The sequence below is a fragment of the Tetrao urogallus genome (assembly GCF_951394365.1).
Source record: "Tetrao urogallus genome assembly, chromosome: 6".
Lineage (NCBI taxonomy): Eukaryota > Metazoa > Chordata > Aves > Galliformes > Phasianidae > Tetrao > Tetrao urogallus.
Genome location: NC_136819.1, coordinates 38,155,128 through 38,180,594, shown reverse-complemented (window position 1 = coordinate 38,180,594; position 25,467 = coordinate 38,155,128). Strand labels below are relative to the sequence as shown.

The 25,467-nt window shown below is 52.3% G+C and overlaps 1 protein-coding gene across 1 annotated transcript in view; it reads left to right on the top strand.

Moving 5' to 3' along the window:
* LTBP2 (latent transforming growth factor beta binding protein 2) overlaps positions 1–25,467 on the top strand; it is a gene marked incomplete at both ends in the record, with an annotated part of 58,915 nt that overhangs the window by 28,432 nt on the left and 5,016 nt on the right. Inside the window, 22 exons of the mRNA XM_079537888.1 lie at positions 1,373–1,573; positions 1,971–2,236; positions 3,807–3,909; positions 11,269–11,343; positions 15,290–15,412; positions 15,722–15,886; positions 16,486–16,716; positions 17,273–17,295; positions 17,606–17,645; positions 17,893–17,988; positions 18,703–18,828; positions 19,083–19,211; positions 19,503–19,622; positions 20,496–20,615; positions 20,775–20,897; positions 21,026–21,151; positions 22,674–22,796; positions 23,076–23,201; positions 23,299–23,421; positions 23,601–23,732; positions 24,493–24,618; positions 25,216–25,359. Coding sequence (XP_079394014.1) covers positions 1,373–1,573; positions 1,971–2,236; positions 3,807–3,909; positions 11,269–11,343; positions 15,290–15,412; positions 15,722–15,886; positions 16,486–16,716; positions 17,273–17,295; positions 17,606–17,645; positions 17,893–17,988; positions 18,703–18,828; positions 19,083–19,211; positions 19,503–19,622; positions 20,496–20,615; positions 20,775–20,897; positions 21,026–21,151; positions 22,674–22,796; positions 23,076–23,201; positions 23,299–23,421; positions 23,601–23,732; positions 24,493–24,618; positions 25,216–25,359 — 2,841 coding nt within the window. The remainder of the gene's footprint in view (positions 1–1,372; positions 1,574–1,970; positions 2,237–3,806; positions 3,910–11,268; positions 11,344–15,289; positions 15,413–15,721; positions 15,887–16,485; positions 16,717–17,272; positions 17,296–17,605; positions 17,646–17,892; positions 17,989–18,702; positions 18,829–19,082; positions 19,212–19,502; positions 19,623–20,495; positions 20,616–20,774; positions 20,898–21,025; positions 21,152–22,673; positions 22,797–23,075; positions 23,202–23,298; positions 23,422–23,600; positions 23,733–24,492; positions 24,619–25,215; positions 25,360–25,467) is intronic.

Sequence of the window (25,467 nt, the reverse complement as noted above, 5' to 3'; positions counted from 1 at the left end):
GCAGACTGAGGACTTGGGCTGGTTGGGGATGGAAGGAGATGGCCTCTCCCAGTGCCTAGAAAGATGTCTCCTGAAGTCCTCGGGGTTTACTCCATCTTTGTCTCTGGGGTAGCAAGACAGACCTTGCCTCATTGCTCTCTTTCTTGGACAAGCAACTTCTATTTCCCTAGGTAGGGGAGACGTGTGTATTTGAGCCAGGCCTGCAGCCAAGCCTCGCCGCCCCTTCCTTCTCCAAGCCAGCTCACTGCTTTCATTGGCATCCACTCCTGGGGCTGACTTTCATCACCTAATTTCCTCCTGTTCTCTCCTTTCACTCACGTGGCAGCCAGGAGAGCTGGCTGCAGGTTACAAGCCATTCCTAAAGACAGGGCTGAAGAAATCTCTGCTTGCCTTTGAGAGCTGCTGGGATTGCTCATCTGGTCACTGGAATACCCAGGTGTGGGTTGGGCACATCCTCTTGGATCCAGCTGGTGGGAGCACCCACTGGCCCTATCATATGAGCCTTTGTGACTCAAGCTCTTCCAACACTGAGTACATTGTGGACACTAAGTGATATGGGTTTGTGGGAATTTTTGCCTCTCAGTCCAGAGATGCATCAGCTCCCCCCAGAATTGTGCTCTTGACTTGAGCAAATGGAGCTCTGAGCAGGGTAGGAGCTTGTCCTCTGGGGTGAACCTAACAAGCCATCCTGGGATGTGCAGAAGCAGTGTCTCATCTCATGCTGAAATGAGTCAGGATGATCTGTTAGGAAATTCCATGCCTTGCCTGAGTGCCGCTTACACAGAATTGCTCCAGCCATCTGATGAGACCAGAAAAGACGTGACTTCAGTTTCATCAGCAGCAGATGCTTTTTCCGAGCCTGTGCAGATGAATTGCTCCCAGTTCTTCTGTCCCGCTCCATGCTTTCCCCACTCCAGCTGCTGGCAGGCCTGGGGCTGGCCGAGAGAGAGGCTCTGCACATGTGGCTCCCTGCCCATTCTCTCCTCTGCCTCTCCCATCCCCACTCACCTCCTTTCTGGTTGGGAAGAAAGTCCTTGCCAAGTTGGGAGGGGGTTCAAAATCCCTCAATGCAGAAAAGCAAGCACTGTGCTAACTCAGCTGCCTGTGGCTGCCACAGCTCCTGCTCTGTGCCAAGGGATGCTACTGGGCCAGCAACATTACTCCTCAGTACAGATGCCCCACGCTGGCTGTGTCCCCTAGAGAGGGCTCATCATCAGCCCATGGCTCCAGCTCTGTGCACAGTTCAGGGAGGACTGTGATTTCTATGCTTGCACAGCAGGGTTCCCGGGGCTCATGCCAGCCACGCTCCAGTTCCTCAACTAAAAGCAAGGGTTTGGTGTCTCCACTGAGCAGGCCTCCCTTTGCCTTGCAGACTTCTGCCAGATCCCCTGCCTGAATGGAGGACGCTGTGTTGGCCGTGATGAGTGCTGGTGCCCTTCCAACTCCACGGGGAAGTTTTGCCACTTGCCGGCCCCCTCTCCAGAAAAGAAGCAAGGAGGGAAGGCACCAAACACCATGGCCAGTGGCTCTATGAAGCACTCCACGTACACCCTGCCCTTGTCCAACCAGCTGGGTGAGTGCAGTTCCTCTGGCCACTGAGGCATCTGGCTGGAAGAAGGGCTGATGCTCACGAAGCCTTGCCCTGGGGATCTAGCTGTGGACAGGGGACCAAAGGGTGACCAAGACAGTGGGTGTGGGAATCAGGAAACTTAGGGGAAGTGCTGTGAGGAGAAAAGAGAAGGAAAGCGTGAACGGTGGCACAGATGGAATTAGAATTAGGGTTAAGCTCTTGGTAGGTTTGTCTTGTTTTCAGGACAAAGTGGAAACAGAGACAGGACAAAGAGAAGCAGAGAACTCTGCTATGTTCAGTCTACCTTTCCTCCCTTGCACTTTTGTTGATGAACAGAACACTCTTCAGGTGCCAAATTGTTGCCAGATCATCACAGCTATGGTATGAACTCATCTTCCAGCTTCCCTGAACCCTTCCCTGGTGAACGTCCACATCAACCACCCTCCAGAAGCCACCGTACAGATTCACCAGGTGGCCAGGGTGAGAGGTGACTCAGAGGTGTCAGAGGAGAACAGCGTGGAGGCAGTGCTGGTGCCTCAGATGGCCACGGTCCCCTGGTACACCTACAGTAATGGGAACGGCAACAGCATCGCCACTGAGGGAGGCCAACAGCAGAGATCCCCAGGGTTACTGGGGAGGTGCTTTCGGGAAGCTCTCCATGGGCAGGTAAGGGGTCACTCATCAACTTCGGAAGTGTGTATGGACATGTTTCTGTTTCTGCTGTGTGGGTGTGTTTGCATATGGGGCAGGAATGGTAGGCTTCCATTGTATGAATCGGTTCAGCATGATGTGTGGACAACATCCAAATACTACAAGCATGGGCAGCAATGTGTTATGTGGGAAGAATGTATTGTATGTGTTACTTGGGAAGAAAACCTCTTGTTTTGGCCCAAGAAAGAGCCCATGCTATCTTGCCCCGAGCAGGCTGTGCCCTGGGGCAGCATAGCCGAGGCTTGATAGCTTTCACACACAGTCTCGTTTAAAATAGGGTGCCCTATTTATAGCAACATTTACAGCCACGCTCTGTGATTATTGTAGGAAATGTATAAAACATAGGAAAATTCCTTTCCCTCTCAGACGATAAATGAAAGTCTGATTTCCATGGAACGTCGCCTTCCTGGGCAGCTCGGTCACGGCTTGGGAAGCAAACGCTCATGAGGGGCTTTCTCACCCCCAGCCTGCAGTCATCGTAATTTCTTATTTTGTCTCTCCCCATATGTTTCTTTTGCGTCACTGGAAAAGTATTGGAGGTTTTTGGCACCCATAGGAACACCTGTGAGTTCCCTGGAGCAGCTCGCTCTTAGCAAGACCCCGGTGGGGCAGTCCAGGACTCTGCCTCCTCTCCTCACTCAGCCTGTTCCCAGGGCTGCTGCTGGTTCCCATCCCATCTTTTATTCCATCCCATCCAAGATACTTCTAACCAGATTCCCTAGCACAAAAATAAATGAGATCAGACCGTGAGCATCTCACAAGAGGGCTGGAAAAGCCCTGTTCCTCTGTGGGCACGGCTGTCTGACCCCTGAGGCAAATTTGCCCTTCCTGCGACCAGCTCAGAGATGCTCTTGGGAGCACTGTGACTTACTCCAGCAGTTGCAGAATGGGAGAAGCACTCAGAGGGGTTGGGGGAGGAGGCAGGCATACCCCCAGTCATACTTGCACCCCACTAGGTGGGGCCAGTCTGTGGAGCCTAGTGGGACATGCTTGCCTCTCCCTGCTCAGCCTGCAGCCTAGCTGATGGGAATGCAAGTGCTGGGCACACCGCCATCCTCACGTGGATGAGGGCCAGACTTGGCCTGCAGGCCATGGCAGCTTGATTCTGATGGGGAAGCCTGTAATCCAGAGAGCCTTGGCGAGGAGGAAAGAGAGACTCATTAAGCAAAGGAAAGTGCCTGACTGCCAGCTCCCCACAAGGCTGGAGTGGTGCACCCATTCTGCCGGCTAATCACCCGGCTGAGCCAAGAGCTTGGCTGGGTGATACCATCCCCAGTGCACGTTCTGCTCTGCTGGATGTCCTCTTCTCCTCTGATGGGTGCAGCTGTGGGAGTTGTGTGTTTTTCTGTCTGCAGAACTGTTTACTGTCTTAAAATGCATCCCCAGCCCTGTGGGAAGCTGTGCTGCAAGCACGGTGCTGCCATCTACCTGGAGCCCTCATCACCCTTGTGAGCCAAGTGGGACAGATGCTCAGTCATGACTCCAGCCTGGTGATGCCTGACCTCCCTCCTCTCTCTCTTAACAGTGCACCAACCCGCTTCCAGGGCTCACCCTGCTGGAGGACTGCTGTGGCAGTGTGGGACTCTTCTGGGGGGTGGACAGGTGCCTGGCCTGCCCCCCTCGGCCAGGTATGTGCTGCTGCCAGGGCTGATGCCCACCGCACTGCTGGGCACAGCAGCCTGCTTAGATGTTGGCTCCACGTGTGGCACTTGCTTCTCACTGCCTGTGCAGCCAGTTGTTCTCTCCATGCCAGACTCATTAGGAGGGAGAAACAGGAAAACAACATCCATGGTTTTAGGAGGTGCAGTCCTAGATTAGCAGAGGAGGCTGTAGACTCGGCGCTATAGAGTTACGGGCTTGCTCTCAACCCGACACAGGCTTGGCAGGGGCTCTGGAAATAACACTACATCAAACAATTGGCAGGAGTGCACCCGCTGTCCGTTCCAGGGGCACAGGCATCCAGTATTGCTGCTCCGTGCTGGGGAACTGGACGGGCCCACCTGGCCCCAGCAAGGATTCCTTATTGCCACAGCATACATTTGTGGGGGGGGGCCCCCGGCGCTGGCTGGAGCAAGATGGGATTAGTTGGGGGCTCAGCCCATCGCATCTTACCCCCTCACACCTCACAGGAGAATGTGGAGGGCCTGTTCTGAGGGTCTCCTCTCTGTGGGGCAGCCCCCCATAGGAGCTGTTTGCTTTGCATACGGCCTGGCTGCCTCCATGAGGTGGGGTGGGATGGTTTCAGAGCAACCACCTCCAACCAGGTCTGGTGCAGGACAAGGTGCTGGCCTGTGCCAGATGTGACACAGTAAGGTACAGAGGGTGCAGCTCAGCTTGTGCAGGCAGGGAGCTGCTCTCTTCTGCCCAGCTTCATCACTCTGATTGCTTGTTCATGTGCTTTGCTGCTCATAAGCGCTGAAGCAAACTTAGCAGTGCTTTGACCGAGGAGAACAGAGGTGTCCAAGACAGGAAGTTTTATGTCAGCTTGCTATTGGCTCCTCCTAGCTCTGCCTCTCTTTCACATGCATACTTCCCAGAGCTGCTTGCATCTCTTTCTCCTTCCTATGCTCCCTTCATTCAGCTCCTCCTCAGCCAAGCTGGAGCCAAATTCTTTGCAGCCACAGACTGGATTCTCAGCATCTTAGAACCCAGAGCAGCTCCAATGAGCTCTGATCACTGTCATCTTCCGATTCTGCTATGAATCGGCCCATCTGTGCTTCTCTATGTGCCAGCCCCAAGGGTGCAGGTGACCATGCAGCTGTTAGAGTCAAGGCAAGCAGGGAAATGTCTCCAGATGCCTTAGCCTCCTCCTCTTCTTCCCGTGACATTCTAGTGTTTCCTCACTAGTGTGCCTCACTTGCACATCCCTCCCTGGTCATGGCCTTTTCCTGCCCATCTCATAGTAGTCTCCTGCTCACTGTTTCCTCTGATCCCTCCATTAGGAAGCAGGACAGCTGCTCAAAACTTCTGTTAGGCTGCATATGGCTGCAAAATCTCTGCACCTCTTTTCTTGTTCACTGTGCCAGGATGTCAGGTTTCTCTTGGCAGTTATGCCCATAGCTGCAGCAGAGTTGGTTCTGCTGGACTTAGATCTTCAGAATTCCAAAATGCTTCCTTAATCACAGGCTACCATGAAAATGGTCATGAAATACCTGCATTTGTTCTTTGCAGTCATCCAGCAGAGCAAATGTGTTTAAGAAATGCCAGCAGGTCCCACTCCCACAGCTCAGCACATGCCCGAGTTCCAGCTGCAACTCCAGGAGGTTGTCACTGCTGGTCCTTGCTGAGTGAGCAGATGTTTGTCTGGCTTTTTTTTTTCAGGTGAATTTCATGGTAATATGAAAAATGTATCCCCTGGGTCTTCTGTCTTCCAGTGCCACAAGAAAATCCCTTCCTCAGTCCCTCTGACTCTGGGGGGATACAGTTCCCCCTTGCAAACCGAATGACTCTTGTTGATTTTGGCAGGAATTCAGGTTAGCTGAAAGGGCTGTTTTCATCCTTTTTAATTGTGTGCAAATATCTTCCACTGTTGGCTACCTCTGATTGACTGCCTTGTAACCATCCCCACATGCAAGAGACCACACAGAGCAAACGATGGACGATGTAGGGCAGATGCTTGATGAAAGTATGCTTTTCTCTGGCGAGGTGTCTTCACACACAAGAAATCTCACTTGGAGGCAGAGCCAGGGAAAAACTCAATTCTCCATGATCTTTCTGCTTTAAAAGAGCCACTGAGTACTGTAACCTCTCAAGGACCTCCTGCTGGGGTTCCTGGGTCCAGCACGAAGGCATCATTGCATCATTCCTGCTGCAGACCATGACCTGGGCTCATGTCTAGTCTGTCTTCTTGTCTAGCTGGCTTGGTTTTTGCTCACTCAAAGTTGCTGGACTGTCGTTCCGTAACCTGCGGTCATGTGCGTGGAGATAACATGTCCAGTGGATGCTTCCAGCTTGCTTCTTGGCACAGTAATCTTTGACGAGAGCTCTGCGCTGTGCTCATGCATCCAGAGAAGCATGCACCAAAGCAGACTTGACAGCTCTGGGAGTTTCATTCCAGCAACCAGAGACAGAAATGGCAGAAGCAAGCTCAGTGTAAACACTTACAAATGTACAGAAGTGCAGCCAGGCAAGAGCTAGACAAATGGAGAACTTGTTTGGATTGACTGTCTGCCCGAGACACTGATTGTTAGTAGAGTCTGGATATATCCGGATGTCTCTGTCGAGTGCAACTTTCATGTTTGGTGTATGTTTGTGCACGGAAAGACATCAGAGAAGAGGAGGAAACCAAGGCAGGCATCTGTCCGAGTGAACCTGCCATGATCAGTCCTTAGTATCCTTTGTGTTTTGCCTTGTGTCAGAAAAGTAAAGGTACTCCAATGCTTTGACTGCATTCTGCTGAATTCAGAACAGAGGTAGAAATGTGGTGTGACCTGGCCAGAACTTTCCGTAGTGGGTTTTCCTTTGCAGCAGACAGAAGATAAAGCTTGAAAAGGAAATCAGGCTGAGGAAAGGAGGCCGAACATAGGCAGGGCATTTGGGCAGTATCAAGGGACTCTGCTGGGCAGAGCTGCTCCTGCTTCTCTCCTAGACCACATACAATTTTGGGGTATGTAGTTGCCTGCAGAGAAGAACATGCTGGTGCATAGACAAGAGTTGGGCCATGCTAAGTATAGCCAACAAGGCCGAAGAGAGTGTTTCGTCCTTCCCTGGAAGGTACAGGTCAACACAGACTTCAGAGGGAGCGTGAACTAAGATGCTGCTTTTCCTTGAACATTAGGTTGCCTCGGTCCTCCTCAGGCACATGGGAATAAAGGAAACTGGTATCATGGAGTTTTTTTCTGAAGGCAAGGTGCTTACTCTGATGTAAGGTCACATTTCTTCTGTCTCATGTTCGTTCTCTTTCCCTTTTTATCTCCAAGATTCAGAAGAGAGGCAGGCTGCTGAGATGCGCAGCAAGAAAGGCTCTGACAGTCTGCAGGGTTTCACTGGTAGAGAACACAGTGGGAGAGCATCTGGCTAGGTGGGGAGGATGATGCTCTTGCTGAGATGAAGCCCTGTGTGGTGGCCTCCTCTGTGCCTCAGCCCCTCCTCTCTTTTACCTCCTCCCTGGTTCTGCAAGCCTAACTTTTCTGTGTGGGCCTGGGGGATTTTCTGGCCACAGCAGCAAACCAGCATCTTCTAGGTTCTGTTTTTAAAGCTTGCATCAGGCTGAGCATGGCCTTGGCTGTGCACTGACTGGCTGTGCTCGCTGCTGATCTTCCTGTGCTGCTTTCCATCCTTCTGCCCAGAGGTTTTAGCAGCATTAAGAAACAAGTCTTTGACGGCTATTGTTTTGTTTTCATTCCCATCCCCCATGTTTTTTCAAGTTTTTTGTCCTAGAGAAAAGTCTGAATTTCACTGGAAAGTTGGATCTAGTAATGTCTGGCTTGGCATCCACAGCATTCCCCAGGCAGACCTCCCACTGAGAGAGGGGTGGCAGCTCACCCATGGAGCCGCCATCATTGGGGGCATGGAGCAGATCTGCCAGCCACACGCTCCTCTGTGTCTTGCCTGCAGGCATTGAGACAGCAACAGGAATCCCCTTGAAAATCATCCCCTGGTCTGCTCTTGTTGCAGTCACATTAGGGAGGATACAAAGAGGGGGAAAAAAGGAAATATGGGAAGGAGGCTGCTGAGGGGGCTGTTTCTGTCACTGCTGCACCATGTGCCATACAGAGTCTGGGGCAGTAAGGAAGGGCTGGAGGCAGGGAAGAAGCTGAAATCTCTACAAGATTACGACAGTACTGCAGAGAGCAGTGCCTACCCTGGGCAAGTGCAATATTTTTAGGACTGCCCCATTCTGCAGAGCTCCCGTTTTTCCCATCAGCTGTGTGCAGTATGTGGTCTCAGTGCATGGCAGTGCAGCATTGCAAAAGTGTTTTATTTTTAAGTATGGAAGTAACTTATACTACTCTGGAAGCAGAATTATGTTCTCTCTGCTGAATGACCCCAAGGGCCAAAAACAATTACTTCTTTTTTTCCTTCAAGTATCTTTTCACCTTGAAGATCTTTGCTGAACATGCATGGACCAGAGGGCTTGGTTTTGCATTTTACATTGGCACTGGTGCACTCCCTCTGCTCCCCAGCTAACACTCCCTTTGCTGTGGCACTGGAGAAAGCTGTAAGGGAGCATGGCTACAAAAGAGCATCCAGAGGAGAGGATAGAGGTTGTGACAGAGCTCAAGGATTTATATTGTCTCCTTGTCAGCTTATCCCCACAACCACAGCCTTTGGCCACAGGCCTCTTGGTCTGACATGTTCAGACTGCTTTTCTCTGGAGACTGCTGGGGGGTCAGAGCTGTCCTGCTCTCCTGTCAGTGGCTTTCGTGTCTGTGACACCATGTTGGCTCCTTTCAGCACCCATGTGCTGAGAAACTCATGGCCAGTGCCTGCACAGGGAGATGCTGAGGTCCAGTAAAGCTAAGGCTGTCCTGTAGAGCCCGGCCAGGGTCTCCAGAAATGGCTGCCGGTCCTTAAGGTGGCAGAGGAGGTCAGCAAGACAAGGTTTTGCAGAGAGAATGCTTTTGGTTTTTAAATGGAAAGAGTTCAAAGAAATGGGCTAGCTTTCAGCATCCGAGCATTTCCGCACTGCTCATCTAACCACAAGCCTGCCTCTTCCCCTTTTAATAGTGATATTGGCTGGCTTAATGTAATGTATTATCTCACACCACAAACCTTGCTTCACTCAAAGCCTTGCAGCTACCACCACTAGCAGCAGTTTCTTTCTATTTCACAATCAGACTGAGCTTCTTTGTCCTATTTACCTTGTCCCCATTCACCCTACTGTGTCAGCACCACATCTACCCACTGACCCAAGGGCTCAGGGGAAGCCAGGGTTCCCAAGCAAAGCCTCTGCTCCTGGGATGGCTGACTCCAACGTGTGCCTGGATGCTTAAAAATCATCCTACTAGACTGCAAAATGCCTATTTCCATGCATTTGTTTTTTTCTCATTCTGTGCTCAAATATTGTCTCAGCTGAAGACAGAAGAGTTGGAGGTGAGGAAGGGCAGAGGGGTATGAGGTCTGTGCAGAGCCCATCATGTCAGTGCCAAAGCCACAGGGCAGAAGTGCCCAGGAGCCGAGGCTCTGAAATCACACCCTTGAATCAGGAGCCAGGGCACCCTGCCCAGAGCATGCCTGAAATCCCTCTGCCCAACAGATGAAATTCAGCTGCTCTATCAGTGGGCTCTGTCTCCAAGAGAAACTCTTCCCAGAGAGTGTAGACAGACAGATAGACAGACACAGGACAGGATCTCTGCCCTCTCCAATGAACAGATCTGCTCTTTCCCAGGCATTGCCCTTTGCCAGCTTCCAGTGGAGCAGCCTCCAAAGCCACTCTCTCATTCCTCCCAGTGGTGTGGGAGAGAGATGGACACCGACTCCCCTTTGCAGGTTCTTTCCAAGGAATATATGTTACTTTGCAAGACTAGGATATCCACCTGCAGCCTTGTGAGAGCAATTTGCTGCACTAATGAGCTGCAGGTTTCTTCAGACTTGCCTTTTACCGCTGAGGTGGCTCCAGACCTGCCTGCTTACCCCCCATCACCATTGCTTTCTGCCTTGTCTTCCCCCAGCAGCATCTGGCTGCGGGATGCTGCACAGGCTTAGTTTCTCTGCAGGGGCTTTTTGGAGAGGGAGCAGAGCTCTGACACGTGTCATCACTGTTTGATCTCCAGCATGCTTGGCTCCCTGTTGGAGGACTCACACATAACGATGCTGCTTCATTTGAGTGTCTGTTATCACATTGTGCTGAGGCTGACAGATGCATCCAAGCACAGTTAATGCCGTCGGCAGCCCCAAGCCTGCAGGCTGTAGTGTGGGAGGACCTGGAATCCTGCTAGGGTGCCAGAGGTTGTTTTTCCCTTCCGGGAAGGTTGGAAATATATCCAGTGATTCTTAGTATCACCCCTCTCCCTTAACATCCAGATATTTATGTGCCCCTGCTGCCTACAATCCATGATTGAATTGCTGAAGGAGTTGAGCAGGCTTTTCTTCTCAGTCATTCATTCAACAACTGAAAATCTCTTTCTGCACTTGGAGAGCCTTGCAACTCCATTAAATGCACCTGGGGAAGTGAGATTTTCTCCTCTCTTTTCTGCTGCAGGCTGGGGAACAGCTTGTGTTCCTCATATTTGCTCTTTGCCAAGCCCAAGTGTCCTTGAATTGCTTTAAGCTGCATCATAGGGTCAGAGTGTCCAGGACAAAGAATTATGGACAGCCCTATTCTGTCCCCAGAACATTGTCACTGAGCTGTTACATGCTCTCCTCATTTCCGCTCATTTGGTCCAAAACATTAAAAAGAAACCCCGCCCTGGGAAAATCCAATCCCTAGGCTAAGTACCCTTCTTTCTACCCCACCCCAGGCTTACTCACTCCCCAGTCCTTCACTTGCTCCAAAATACAATGCCTAAAACTACCTTTGAATTTATGAATTTATTTTACTAGGTTTTAAAAATTTGGAAAGAGATTGAATTGTGCAGGTTATAGGCCATTTTGAAACTTAGAATGGCATTTTAAGCAACAATTGGAAATCTTTGGTGAGAGTGATTGGGGTAGGATAAAAAAGAAGGAAAATGTAATAAAGAGGCCCCAGGCAGTTATTGCAGCATCTTATCATGGACCTCTGTCATTTTCTCCACTCTGATCCTCCTTGTCACATGCCGTCTGACTCTCCAGACTGGCCAGGGTGGAGCTGAGGTGGCACAAGGGATGGATAATGAAGCACACGTAGCACCTCTGGGCCACCAGGCTAGCACCTACCAAGCAGTAGAAGCTACCGTTTGTGAAATGTGGCTGCTCCCACCTCTCTCTCTGCCCTGGGCATCATCTCAGGTTTGTCCAGTGCACATCCAGGGGCCTTATTCCCTTCTGCAAGGAGAGCAGGGGGGAAGGTAGGACCCTGGTAGATCTCTGCTGCCTATGTCTCTCACTGTTTGCTTTCTTCCCAGCGCACCCCGTCGTTGAGAATGGACAGGTGGAGTGTCCCCAGGGATACAAGAGGCTGAATAGGAGCCACTGCCAAGGTGAGGATGCTGCTTTCTTCTCTCTCTCTCCATCCACTGTCAGACAGAGATGTAATTATCTACACAAGTAAAATAAAGTCATCTAACTTACCTGATACAGATGTACCAAAAAGTTTTGTGTTTCCATGAAACATGGGGAAAAAAAAACAGCTAACACTGATCTCCATGACTCAGCCTGTACATGCAGTCAGCTCAGAGCTGGGCCAGCATGAGAACGCTCACTGTTTGGTCCTGCTGATGGGATGCTCACCCCACTGTGCTCACAGTGAGGATCTATGCTTCTGCTCTGCCAAGAGTCAGTGCATAGCTGTTCTCTTGTAATCTGAAGCAACAGCAGTTGTGCTGCCTGAAAACTGTTTTGGAAGGCTGTTTGTTCTTTTGCTTATTTATTAAGAGTAAGAGTCCATGAAAGCAAATCCCTGTGTTTTGAGTGTGTTGCTGTCAGGTTGCTTTGCTGTGCTGCTGGAGTCTATCTGTTTCTTACTCCCACGGTCCCCCAGCTCAACATGAGGATGGCACCATCCCTCTGTGTTTCTCTCTGGTTCATGCTTATTTGGCATTCTTCAGCCTACAGTGTTTTCATTTTCCATGCTCTGACTGAAGTGGAATTTTTCAGTTCCCTTCTCATGATTCACGGTAAGATGCGAGGTGACATCTAGAAGATGCAGCAGGGAGCCTGGGCCCTGGCCATGCAGACCCAGGGCTGGTAATCTAATGACTCATCTCTTGTAGCTGGGACTTTCCACCATGCTTACTTAATTAATGATTCAACCTCCCCCATCATCCTAGGGGAGAACTTTCAACAACACAACAGCTTCTATTCTCTGTGGTGCTCAGTTCTCACCCACTGTGTGGCCATGGGCAGTGCAGTGGGTATGAGGAGCCACCCAAGGACATGCAGTCTGAGTCTGAGGAGCAGAGCAGCTGAAAGCACTGATGTCAGTGAGCAGAGGCCTGCTGCCTTGCTTGCTCACCCTCTGGAGCAGGGTGAGGCTCAGCATGCTGAGGAGCAGTGTGTGATAGTGTGGTGTTGGCTAGGAAGTTGTTTGTATGCAGGAAGAAACATGGAGCAAAGACTTGCACCTACACGTGTTGCTTTGTAAGTTGGGCTGGAGCATTGCTCTGCAGTCTGCTGCCTCGAGGTGCTTTTCTGATCCCTGCTGTTGCTGTGGAACATTTATCTGGAAGCCCAGAACCTCTGTTCAAGGTCTGGAGCAAGCAATTTGGCTGGTAGTTTGTGGGAGAAGCTATGTGGGACCTTCTCTTGCCAGCCCAGGTAGGAGGGGAGCCAAGGGACCAGATGAGAGCTTCTGGTTCACAGGACCTTAGGAGAGGAGCTACCAACTGCTCTGCTTTGCATGCTGAGCAACTGGCAGAGGGTCCTGGCAAGAGCTCACTTTGTGCTGGTCTATATGGACAGTGAGGATTGTCTGATGCCTTCCAGCAGAGGAACAAGGAGCTCATCTCTGTGAGAATTCCTTTCCTTCTCTCGCTGCTTCCCATTGAGCAGGAACAGGATTTAATGAGAGAATGGCTAGAAGATCCAGCCTCGGCTGGCATTGGCCCCACAGTCCCTACAGACTCGAGATGTTCTCCAGATGTTCTCCAAAAGAGCCTGACCCAGCTTGGCTGTTTCTGAGGGGCACAAGTAGACTTGTGTGGGGTGAGAGGAAACCATGAGACAGTTTATGGCCCTTGGTTCATGGCCCTTGCTGTGACTCTGGCAGGCTGCAGGGGTAGGAGTGTTGGCACGGAGTGCCTGCCTCTTGGGATTTCCACTATGGGTGGGTCTTCTGCTGCAAGTGGTGTTGGAGGCAATGCAACAAAGTGGAAAAGAGGGATTGGGCTGAGGCCAACATGTGGCCCTGGTTTAAATTAAGCTCACAAAGCCTAGTCCTTAGTGCTTGTTTGTTCTGTGCTCTCATTACTCTAATCCCTTCAATCCCCTTGTTTATTCAGAGGCCAAACACCTCATCCCTTTGGTGTGTCAGAGTGACATGGCTCTCAAGGGGTGCTGGGCAGTGACAAAGATCAGCTGGCAGCTTTATAGAAAGACCAATCCCTTTATAGGAGTGGACTTGTGGCACATTTGGGGTCTGGCCACTATTTTTTTCTCACTAACTCTGTCTTGTACTTGGCACAGAACAGGAAAATGCCTGTCACATCACTGTCGCAGCCACCCCTTCTTCTCAGAGCAGCAAGGGACAGGTAGGCAAGTGCCACTGCTGTACACAGGGTGTCTGCATCACCTGGGACACAAAGGTCTCTGTGGATCCTTTTAGAGGATGCCAAGCAGGGTGCTTTGTTGATCTTCCCTGTGCTAGTCTTTTTTATCTCTCAGCTGAATTTTCTGCTCTGAGGCCACCATTTCTGCTCAGTGCACAAAGAGTCCCATTCTTGGGACTCTTTTGCACTTCTCTGTCTAGAGAAAGTACAAGAGATGTCCTTCCTCAGGACATGGGATGATCAGTGAATATGCAGATGTTGTCTGTGCCTTCCTGGTAGGAAGACTTCTTCAGTCCTGCTAAGCAGCGATGCTTCAGCTCTGAGGAATAAGCTAGTAAAAGCTTTTCCTGAGCCTAGCTCAGGAAGGGTCTTCCATATCTCCATTCTTATAAGTGTCCCAGCAGCCCCACTCTGCAGCCCTCCACCTTGGGACAGTCTCTAGAAGGCACCTGATGTTTCACCAGGGCTTTGCATACTGGCAGTAGGACTGGGTCATTGGAAAGTAGTTGGCATGAAGCTGCTTAGCATCACATTGGCACTTCTTGCAGCAGCATGATCTGAGCTCTTACTATCTTTTCCCCTCTCTTAGCTGGTAGCATATGTTTCTTAAAGTCATATTGGAGTACTGCTGAAGCTCACACAGTTCCTGACACCCAGCTCTTCCTGCGCTGCTTGTGCCTCCTGAGACAGCACATCCCTTCATCATGCTTACTTCTCTGGGCCAAGGTCTTTAGCAGAGATGTAAAGCTGGATCAATCCATGTGGAGTGCTTCCTTCTTGCCCCCCATCCTGAGATCTGCCCTCAGCTTCCCCCCTTTACACATCTTTTGCCAATCCTCATCTTCTCCAGCTTAGCTCATACATTCCTGTGTGGTGCTGTAGGGAAGGCTTTGCTGCTGGCCAAATGGATGAGACTGATGGTTTTTCCCTGGGAGAAGCTCAGCTCCATTCCAAAGACTGTGCCTGATGTGTGCTGAGTCAGAGGCAGCACTCGAAGCAGTGCTTGAATGTGGTGGCCTCCCACGTGCATGACCTGTAAGCCAGGAGACAGCACAGTGGTGAGCTGGAGTCTAGCCCATCACCCCTTTGCCTGGCACTGGGCTCTGTGTGGGGATCAGACCCTCCTGTGTGTCCACACTGAGTTTCTTATCAAGGATCCTATGCAGATTATGTGTCCTGATGACCCAGGGTGAGATAACAGGACAGGATCTGCCAGCCAAGGCTTGCAGTCATGACCTGGATGGCTGTAAGAGTGATCCTGATGGGGCAGCTCTCTGATGGATCTATGTCTGTTTTCCGTGAGGACTGCAGAGCAGTTGTTCCAGATCATCTGCAACTGCAGCCAGTGAGTCCGTGCTGCAGATATAGGACTGCTGTCACCATGGAGGTTCCTAGTTCTAATGCCTCATTTAAATTAGAGAGTTTTCTCCCCAGGTTTTCCAATGACACCATCATGCTGCTTCTCAAAGAGATTTGCAGGACAAGTATCGCCTCCACCCTCACTTTTCCCACATCTCATATCCCCAGCTAAGCTGGAGCCACTGCCAGCACCTGGATAGGGCACTGGCTTCTGCACCCCTCTGTTGTTCTTCTGACCTTGAGGCACCAACATGGCTATGGAGGATGCTGAGCAGCAAGAAGGGAGAAGCAGGTCCACCTCACAGCCCTTGTTACACAGCCAGAAGCTGCCAGTTGAGCTGGTGCTCTCTCTTCCCCACAGATATCAATGAATGCTTGATGCAGGGCTTGTGCAAAGATGCCAAGTGTTTGAATACCCGTGGCAGCTTCCGCTGTACTTGCAGACCTGGCACCATGTTGGACCCCTCCCGCAGCCACTGCATCTGTAAGTGCTCCAGGGGCAGTCGCAGCTCAGTGAAGCTGCAGCATGCTTTGTGCCTTTTGCGTATGTGGGAGGGTGCACACTGCCCACACCTGTGTGCAGGATGGGTGTCCAGGGAGCCCTCACGTGGTGTTTGTCCATGGATGTTTCATTGCTTCCTGCTCTTGTTCATGGTGCAGCCTGGAGGAAATGTGCCTGCAAGGGGGTGGGGATTCCTCGGGAGGCAGAGATTCCTCGGGTAGGTTCCCAAAGGGGAGGTTTTTGTTGGACTTAGAGCCAGCCCTCAGACACTGACATGCCATTGTGTTTCAGCTGACAAAGCAGTGTCGATGGAGCAGGGGCTTTGTTACCGCTCAGCAGCTGGAGGTGTGTGCTCCTTCCCCCTCTCCCACCGAATCACTCAGCAGATCTGCTGCTGCAGCCGCGTCGGCAAGGGCTGGGGCAAGAACTGTGAGGAATGCCCTGTGCCCGGCTCAGGTGAGACCAAGAAACTGCTCTGCTCCAGAGGGAGAGCATTGCCATGTCTGAGCCTGGCTTTGCTTGGCAGCCCTTCTCTCTGACTTGCCTTCCCTCATGTCTTCTGGAATGGGGATGAGTTGTCTCACATGGGGTAGGATAGAGGGAAGGTGCAGAAATCCTCAGGGCTGGGGAAAAATAGTATGAGAGAGAATGGCCTCAAGTTGCACCAGGGAAGGCTCAGGTTGGATATTAGGCATAGCTTCTCAGAAAGAACGGTAATGCATTGGAACAGGCAGCCCAGGGAGGTGATGGAGTCACCATCCCTGCAAGTTAAAGAAACTTGTAGATGTGGTACTTAGGGAGATGGTTAGTGGGTGTCTAGATCTACATCTAGTAGCCTAGATGTGTTTCTAGCATTATGTAGCCCTTAGACACCTCCAGAAAATGTTAGGATCGGAGAAACTGGTACCTGCATTCACATAGATGCCTCTCTGTTTTCACTCCTTTCCCCTATATGCTCCATCATCGTGTCTGAGTGCTATGAGCATGTGTGTTTGTGATCCCTGCATGCTTCTCTTTTCCCACCTCCAAAACTTTTATTTAATTTTCCCCTACAGAAGCATTCAAGGAAATCTGCCCAGCAGGACACGGCTATACCTATTCCAGCTCTGACATCCGCCTTTCCATGAGAAAGGCAGAGGCAGAAGAGCTGCCCCTAAGCCTGGAAGAGCACAGTGAGAGCAGCAACTGGACATTAGACTGGGCAACAAGGAGACAGCAGCTGCAGGACAGTTTGCATGGGAGTGTCCTGGAGGCATTGCCCCACCCTGACATCTCAGCAGGAGAGGGTAATTAGAACTGCTCCACCTGGTTTCTCTAGCAAGGGAGGGCAAACTCCCAGGTTCTGCTACATCCTCTTGGGTGAACTTGTAGATGATGTGGGCTTTCTGCCCTTGTGTAAATACACAAGGTGTTGCTCTCAGCCCTGCAGTATTCATGGGGCAGGAGACACAACTTATTCAGGACTTGCAGAGGAGGTTGAATGCTTCAGGCTCTCGTGACTGCAGTCTTACAGTTGGTGCTTACCAGCCAGAATGCCTTTCCTGGGACTTCGGGTGTGCGTGGGAGCTCTGGCACTGTAGTCCTTTGGTGTTTGTCCAGTGCAGCTGGGGAGAAGCATGACCAAATGCTTGTGCCAGAATCTGCTGGAGTGGGAGCTCCTGGGGTCTGTGAAGTGCCGGGAGAGGAGTCCAGGGGTATTGAATGTGGTAAACTTGTGCAGGGAGAGTGATGAATTACTGCAAGGAAGTGGTTTAGGGGTGGGATGATCTTTGAGCAGCCAGGGTATAATGAAGGTGCCTGGCCACCTTGTCTCTACTCACGATGCACTGTTTCACTTTCCAGGTGAAGTTTTTCCTGCTGGGCAGGTGAGTAACCTTTGTCTTTCCAAATCGAGGTGCATCCATAGTAGCACGTTGGCTGAGTTGCTGTGACTGAGGGCGCTGTGCCAGTTACCTGCTCAAAGGCTGTTAGCTCACAGCAGGAGCAGCTGGAGACTCTGACCGGTGTTACCTCCAATTCGCTGGGGCTGGGATTGCAGCTCAGGCTGGGGTTGCATCTCAGGCTGAGGAGTGAAGCGTAGATCCTCATTCCCCACTGTCAGACCTTGGTGGACATGGGACACTGCATCTTAGCAACATACAGGTGCTTAGAGGCGGTCTTGTGTTTCAATCTCAGGATGCTGCTGATACCACCCCAGAGCCTGAGGCGCGCAGAGGTAAATACCTGGCTGGTGGGAAGGCAGGGTGGGAGTGATGAAGAAGGGGCAGCAAGGAGAGCACAGAAGCTCTGAGATACCTCCTCTGCATGGCATGGGCAGGGGTGGATGATGGAGGGCTACAGGGATGGGGGGATGGTGCCTCTCCAGCGGGCCACGCTGGTTCTGCAGGGAGCGAGTGGATGAGGTTGAACAACATAATGCTGAGGTTGCTGCAGCCACTGTTCTTCCTGCTCGCTCCCCTCAGCGGTGGAAGAAGAGTCCCGGCATGCTCCTCCCCAGCCTGGCCCTACTACCACCTGGGCTGATGCTGCTCCAACACAGATACCTGCGCAGGGCTCAGGTGTGTGTTCCTCACCTTACTGCCTGCCCTTATGGGGACATTATGAACTAAGCTCTATTTTGGAGCTCTTTCTCTTCCTCAGCTCTCTTGCCATCTAACACCTGGGAGTGTCATCCCAGCCCTGCTGTTGTGTCCCAGCCCGGGGAAACAAGCCAAGAATGCGGAGGCCTGAGGACAACCCTATATGGGAGCACATAGCTCAGCTTTCAGGGCCCTTTCCTCCAGCTGTTCATCCGCTGGGCAGCGAGCGCCCGGTCAGGGGTCACACGCCTGCTCTGGTGGCTGCAGCGTGAGCTGAGTCACCGGGAAGCTGGGTGGAAGGGGCGGCATGTGGCTGCCTGGGCGGCTTGTTTACTGCATGGAAAACAAGAGGGCTGTTGTTCCAGGGTTGTCTAAGTGTCTGGGAGTGCAGCCCCAGCCCTCCGCCTGGGGCTGGAGCACCTTTGGGAGCAGGGCTGGCGAAGGCACCTTGCTAAGGAATGCGTCTCCCTCAATAGCCTTTTGTTTGGGGTTGGGAGGCCATGCTGCGGCCCTCTCCTTGCTCCCTACTGCCACCCACTACCATCTGCACCCTACTTAGCAGGGGAGGGGCCTGCTCTCACCCCCATCTTCCAAGGCCTCCCACCCTCTTCATCTCCACCCCTCTGTGGGGCTGGGGCTGCGGTGAGCACTGCAGGCGACTGCAGCCCCTAACCGCATGCTCTCTCCACCCAGGGGCCAGCGGCTGTGCCTCTTCATCCCTTGCCTGTGGAGCTGGTGTGTGTGTGCTCACCCCAGATGGATACAGCTGCTCATGCCACCCAGGCTATACGCTACACCCCAGTCGTCTGCACTGCATTGGTATGTTGGCACCTCCTCTGGTGCCAAGAGTGAGAAGGGCAAGTGGGGCCAGAGCAGCTCTGAGGCTGGGGCCAGTTTCCCCATTCCTTTTGCTCAGGGACCCCTGCAAGGTACACTCTGTGGTCCTCCTGGAGGAAGGTTCTTTGGCATTTCTGCTGCTGAGCTTCTGCCCAGCCACTGCACAGTGGGGCTGGTTGGGAACAGCAGGAGCTGCTTATGGTGACAATCTGTCTTCCCTCCTTGCCTGAGCACAGATGAAGATGAGTGTCTGCAAGATCCTTGCGCTGGAAAAGGTCACTGTGTCAACAGCATGGGCTCCTATTCATGCCTCTGCTATTCTGGGTACGCTCTGGTTTTCTTGGAGAGCAAGCAGAGTTGTCAGGGTAAGTGGTGCCTACCTGGCAGTGCACTGCCACCTCTTTAGGGCCTCCACATCCTTCCTCCATTGTGCTCTTCAGTGTGCATGCATATACTGCTCACTGCTTCATGGCAAAGGTGGGGCAGTCAGGGATAAATGGGATCTGGAGCAGAGCCCTGGCATGTGTTCCCTGGGCAGATTTGAGCAGATGGAGCAACTCTTCTGCTGCACCCAGCTCTGAAGGGGGAAGGCTTCAGAACTTCACAGAATCACACAGAATTGTAGGGCTAGGACTTGTCTCCTTCTGTGTTGCCAGATCGGGATGAATGTGAGCAGCCCTCTACCTGCCCAGGACAGCGATGTGTCAACACCCCTGGTTCCTACCGTTGTGAGTGCGAGGAGGGCTTCGCCATGGGCCTCCGAGGACAATGTGAAGGTGAAGCTTCTGCTGCCTGTCCACCTTGCTGCAGGGTTGCTCTTTCTGGAGTGGATGATGGATCAATCCATGTTTGCCAGTCCTGTACTTCCCCAATGGATGCCTGTCCTCTCCTCTATCTGTGAGAGGGACAAGCTTTCCTGGGCAGCCAAAGGGGACTTCTCCCAATGTCCTCTCCAGGGGCAATCCCCGCAGAGCATTTGGACCAGTCCAGTGCTCACTTCCCATCCTGGAAGGAGATGCCTATGCATTTTTGTGCCAGCTTAACTCTGTGACCGGACACCTCTGCTGGCCAATAATCTGCAGGGAGAGCAGGCTACAATGGCTCAGTCCACCTATCCCCACAGCATCCCTCTCGCTTGGCATGATCCAGGCCCATCAGAGAATTTGACCTCGTGAATACACATTGTGCCTTATCAAAGATCCCCCTTCCTCAGTAGCTTGTCTCCAACAGAGTTATTGGGAGTATATTTTAGGAATACTGGGGAAACAAGGTATGCACAGAATGCTCTACCCCCGCACGGCCTCCAGAAAGCACACGCCTTAAGGACTTCCTGAACTAGAGTCTGCCTCTTAATCATAGTTATGAAAGTCTCCTGGCAGAGCAGCCCTATGCAGATGTTGGCTGAACCTTTTCCATGCCCATGCACGTTCCTGGCCCTGGCAACATCCTCTGGCAGCAAGTTTTGCTGCTGGATTATGTCAGCCCTCAGGTGTGGGTGTAGGATCCTGAGACAATATGAAAAGCATTGCCTGAGCCCTGGCAAATCCCTCTCACCACCCTTTGGGCATCCCTGTCTTGGAGGGGCACTCTGAGGACCCAGTTGCAGGGGGCATCCTAGAGGTGTCCACAAGGTGTGTGTTTCTTGGCAGATATCAATGAGTGCATGGATCCCAGCCTTTGTCCCCATGGGAAGTGTGTTAATACTCCAGGCTCCTACAGGTGTGTCAGCTGTGCAGATGGCTATCAGCCCAGGAATGGAAGATGCATTGGTAAGGATTTCAGACTGCCTCTGAGAGGCGCTCTTACCCTTACAAAGAGCCAGGAGCACATGCAACACGCTTGTCTGGCACAGTGCCCTCCTGACTTGGGTGGTGGGGACAGACCTGAGCATCCTGCTGTGCCATGTTGCCCTTTGCTGTGTAACACAGATGTGGACGAGTGCCTGGTGGAGAGAACCTGTGCCCATGGACAATGTATCAACTTGGATGGCTCCTTCCGATGTTCCTGCTACCGGGGCTATGAGGTGGCACCTGATGGGAAGAGTTGTGAAGGTACAGGGGACCTTTTGCTTCTACCTGAGTGCTGACTCTCTGGACCCTGTGTTGGCCAGTTCCCTCAGCTCAGCTGCCCTTAGTCATGGTTTCTTCATGCCCTCACTCTTCCTCACTTGCTTACACAGACATTGATGAGTGCGCAGCCCAGGCTGCCTGTCCCTCCAGACTCTGCCTCAACACTGAGGGCTCCTACTCCTGCATGGCTTGTGATGCTGGCTACACCGTTTCTAGAGATGGCAGCACATGTGAAGGTATCCCTCTCCCTGGGACAGATGAGTGGGTGTCAAAGGGAAGAAATACCCAGGAGGAGGAGAGGCATAGCCATACCTAGGTTGCTGGTAGGGCACGGGGACCTTTTTAACATCAAGATCCTTCTACAGCTCTTCAGCTTTCCAGTCAGCAGGTACCATGGGGGCTGCAAGTGGATGCCGCCTAGGGCAGCAGGAAGGAGATTTTCCTCACTCAGGAAAGAGATGAAAGGAGGGACTCATAGATGAGACTCCTGGACTAATGGTGACCTGGGGAATGTTCGCTAAGGCTGGAGGAATACATAGAAGCTTGAAAACATGGGCAGAGAGGAGCTGCGTGTGGTTCAACTCAGAAGTGGGAGAGAAGAGGGAAGCTTCTCCTGCTTCTCTTCTGTGTAGGTGTCTGAGGAACCCAGAGTGAAATGAAAGTCACATTCCATCTGATTTTTGCATGCTATTCCTCTTTCCCAAGACTTCACGTGCGCCCTTCTCAGCCACCTTGCCCCAGCCATGTCACAAGGGCATCTTATCAGGGTTCGATACTGTTTGGATCACACTGACCCAATGGCAGTATGGCATGTTCTTCTGCCTTCGCTGGTGGCCTTGTCTGTGGATATGGGTTTCATATTTGAAAAATGATAAGGGTTTCATGATAGTTTTGTGATAAATAAATTAGGTTATGGTTCATCTCCCAAAGGAAATGCTACTTGCACCCTTTCGAAACTGGACAACTGGGTACTCCTACCCTCAGATGCTAGAGAGTGATGCTCATTTACGCTTGTGGCATGCTCATTGCTCTGCAGAGACAAAGAGAAGGTCCCTTCCTTGCCTTTAGAAGCTGCCAGACTCAGTGCTTTAGCTCCTGGCAGGGGAGAAGAACAGAGCAGGACCTCTTCCACTAGCATGCCTTCCAGTGCCTGTGCAGCACCTATAAAGGGAAGTACCGCCTTCTTTCTGCCTTGCACATGGTTTCTGAGAAGGAGAGCAAAATCCCTTTAGGTAACAGCCCAGCAGAATGACAGTGAGAACCATTGCTGCATTGGGGCTCAATGTGGGGACTTGCCTCCTGCCTTGAACCTCACCTGCAGAGCCTGTAATGTGGGGACAGGTGAGTGGAGCAGTCCTGAATGATGCGGCTACATGAGTCTGGCCAACTTTTCCAGAAGGACATCAAAGCAAGGCTGGCAAATAGGAAAGCAGAGCCACGGGATGCACGGCTGATGCTGGGGTACTTTCCTGAAGTCTGTTCAGATGCAGTTGGCTAGAGAAAGGCTCTGCACTGCCCTCTTGGTGGTGGTATGCAGTGCTGAGCAGGGTATGGACAGTGGGACTATAGCCCTGCGTCTGTAATGGAGGAGGGTGAAGGATGTGGACTGACTTTTCACTGTGTTTGATTACTCCAAGATGGCAGCCCAGTCCCACTTTGAGGGCTGACAGCTGTGTGACAGCTGCCCTAGATGGGGATCTTCTCCAGTGCTGGCAATATTTGGGACCTCACTCTGTGCTGTACCCTTCTGCTTGGCAGATGTGGATGAATGTGCAGACCTTGCTATTCAGTGCCTGGGGGGAGAGTGCCGGAACACGCTGGGCTCCTACGAGTGCCGCTGCCAGGCTGGCTTCGAGCTCGTCAATGGCACCGTGTGCCAAGGTACAAACCCCATACCTGCAACCCTCGGGGTCTAGGGCATGCATACTCCCTATGGATCTCCTTCTTTCTTGACAGGGAGGATGCCTGTGCCAAAGCGGGTGATGCCACCACACATGGCACACCCATAAGATGGTAGCCAAATGCAGGATCACTGTGGATAGGGAAGGTCTCTCTCTCCATGTCAAGAAAGTCAGGGACCTGGAGCCCTGTAAGAGACCATGGAGAGGAGATCCACGTGGTTCAGGGCTGGGTGAGTCTCTGATTCTGCTCCCATTGCAGATGTGAATGAGTGCCTAAACAGTGAGATCTGCAGCCCCAATGGCGAGTGTCTCAACAGCCATGGATCCTACTTCTGCATCTGTGCACCTGGCTTCTCCAGTTCAGCTGGAGGAGTCAACTGCCAAGGTGAGCTGGTGGGTGGTAGGGACATAGCTCGGGTCCTGCACCTTCCTCCCTCACTTGCTGCAATATCCAGCTTGATGATTTGGGCCTGATTTTGCAGATGTGGATGAATGCACAGAGAAATCCCGGTGCTCACAAGGCCAGTGCCTGAACACAGAAGGCTCCTACAGGTGTCTGTGTGAAAATGGGTTCAAACACTCCCAGGAGACCGATGATTGCATAGGTGAGAGCTCATTGCTGGGGAGATCATCTTGAGAGCTTCCCAGCACCCAAGTTTGCTGGTGACTTGCAAGGAGGACCAGCAAGGCTGAGGATCTGGCAAACTGAGCCTGACCTAGGCTGTGCCCTGAGCAAGCAGGACCCCAGTTGACCATCCCTGTCCCTTTGCCGCTCTCCCTGCAGATGTGGATGAATGTAAGGAATATGGGGATGCCATCTGTGGCACATGGAGGTGCCAGAACAGCCTGGGCTCCTACCGTTGTATCATGGGTTGCCAGCCTGGCTTCCACTGGACACCCCTGGGTGACTGCATTGGTGAGTTCAGCCTGTGTCCCCATCCCCTTCCTGGCAGGGACAACATGCCTATGGAACATCTTTGCCAGGGATGTAGAGAAGAAGAAGGAGGAGGAGGAAGCGTGTGGCCAGTGGGGAGGCAGATAATGCCGGGAGTTTGTTTTCTTGGCTGAGCTGCCTGCTTGTGTCTAGACATCTCTTCCTGGCATCTGGAACAGACACTACATTGTGCTGTCTTCCGCTTGGGGAGAGTCCTGGGCAGGTTACAGTCATCCCAGGCTCGGGGCTGGACTGGAGCTCCCAGTGCGTGGCAGCACTGGATGAAGGGAAAGCTTCTGCTACGCTGTACTAGGCATGGCTGGGTTTAGCATTTCCAGCTCCAGTATCAGGCAAAAGGAAAAGTGCAAGAGGAGTTCTGCAGTTTCCCTGTCTCCCCCAGCTCAGGGAAGGCTGCAGCAAGGAGGAGCTGCTTCTGGGCTCAGTGTTCTGCTCAGGACCAGTGAGTGGGACCAGTGGGCTGTGGGCTCTGTGCATTGCAGGGAAATCTGCCCAGTTCAGCAGCAGGAGGGATGTGGGATGCTCATCCTCAGCCCTTTATGCTTGTGTCATTGCTCCTGTCCCTCTAACCCTCAGACTCATAGTCAGGGGATGAGCCATATCCAGTCCTTCACATCAAGGTGATGCTTGCCCTGATCTCCAGGCTTCGGGGTCAGAGCAGAAGGGGCTGGGCTGAGGGCATCGATTAGGCTCAGGGTAATTGCTGCAATTCCTGCCGCTGCAGACATAGATGAGTGCGCCAATGAGACGCTGTGCGGGAGCCATGGCTTCTGTGAGAACTCGGATGGTTCCTTCCGCTGCCTCTGTGACCGTGGCTATGAGAGCTCGCCCTCTGGCCACTATTGTGTTGGTGAGTTACTTTCTGGGACCCCTGTCCCCTGTTATCTCTCTATTAGTAGTGAAGAAGATCCATCAGCCAATGCATGACTGGTGTGGCAGTGACCCTGCTTTGTGATGACTCCCAGACCCAGAGCATGAGCGGGGTCTACATCCATGCATTGAGAACTTCAGACACAGATAGGAGAGACCTTCTGGAGGAAAAAAAACAACCCTCCTGTGCTGTTCCCTTAGCACAGCAGACCCTTGACACGTGGTTAGATCCGTACGTGACCCTGTTTTGAGCAGGAGGTTGGCCTAGATAGAGACCTTAATCTGATGGAGGTTCGACCCCCCTCAAACTAAACTGATCCTGTGGTGCTGTTGCTCACAGCAGCTGGAGCTCTGGCTGCTTGGATCCCCTGAGAGCAGGGCAGGAAGCTCTTCCCATCTTTGCTTTGAGTCACGGTGCCAAGAGAGCTTCCAGCTCTCCCCCAGCAACTTCCAACCTCACCAAAGGGTGCTCTGCTGCTGTAGACCCACAGAGCCTGCCCATGCTGAGGCAGGGCTCCCAAGCATGCTCTGATCTCCCACCTGTGGTCTGCTACCCATCACTGCCCTTGTTCTGCAGATGTGAACGAGTGTGAGCTGATGGTGGCCGTGTGTGGGACCGCACTCTGTGAAAATGTGGAGGGATCGTTCCTGTGCCTGTGCCCCAGCGACCACGAGGAATATGACACAGAGGCAGGGCAGTGCCGGCCACGGGCAGCCGTGGGTGAGAAGCAACTAGGGCAGGGATGTGGCGGTGCTGGCTGGGGTGGGGAGAGCTGAGAAGGTTGCAGAAGGTGCCTGGGCTGTAAGAGCCTGTGCAGGTATGGGAAAG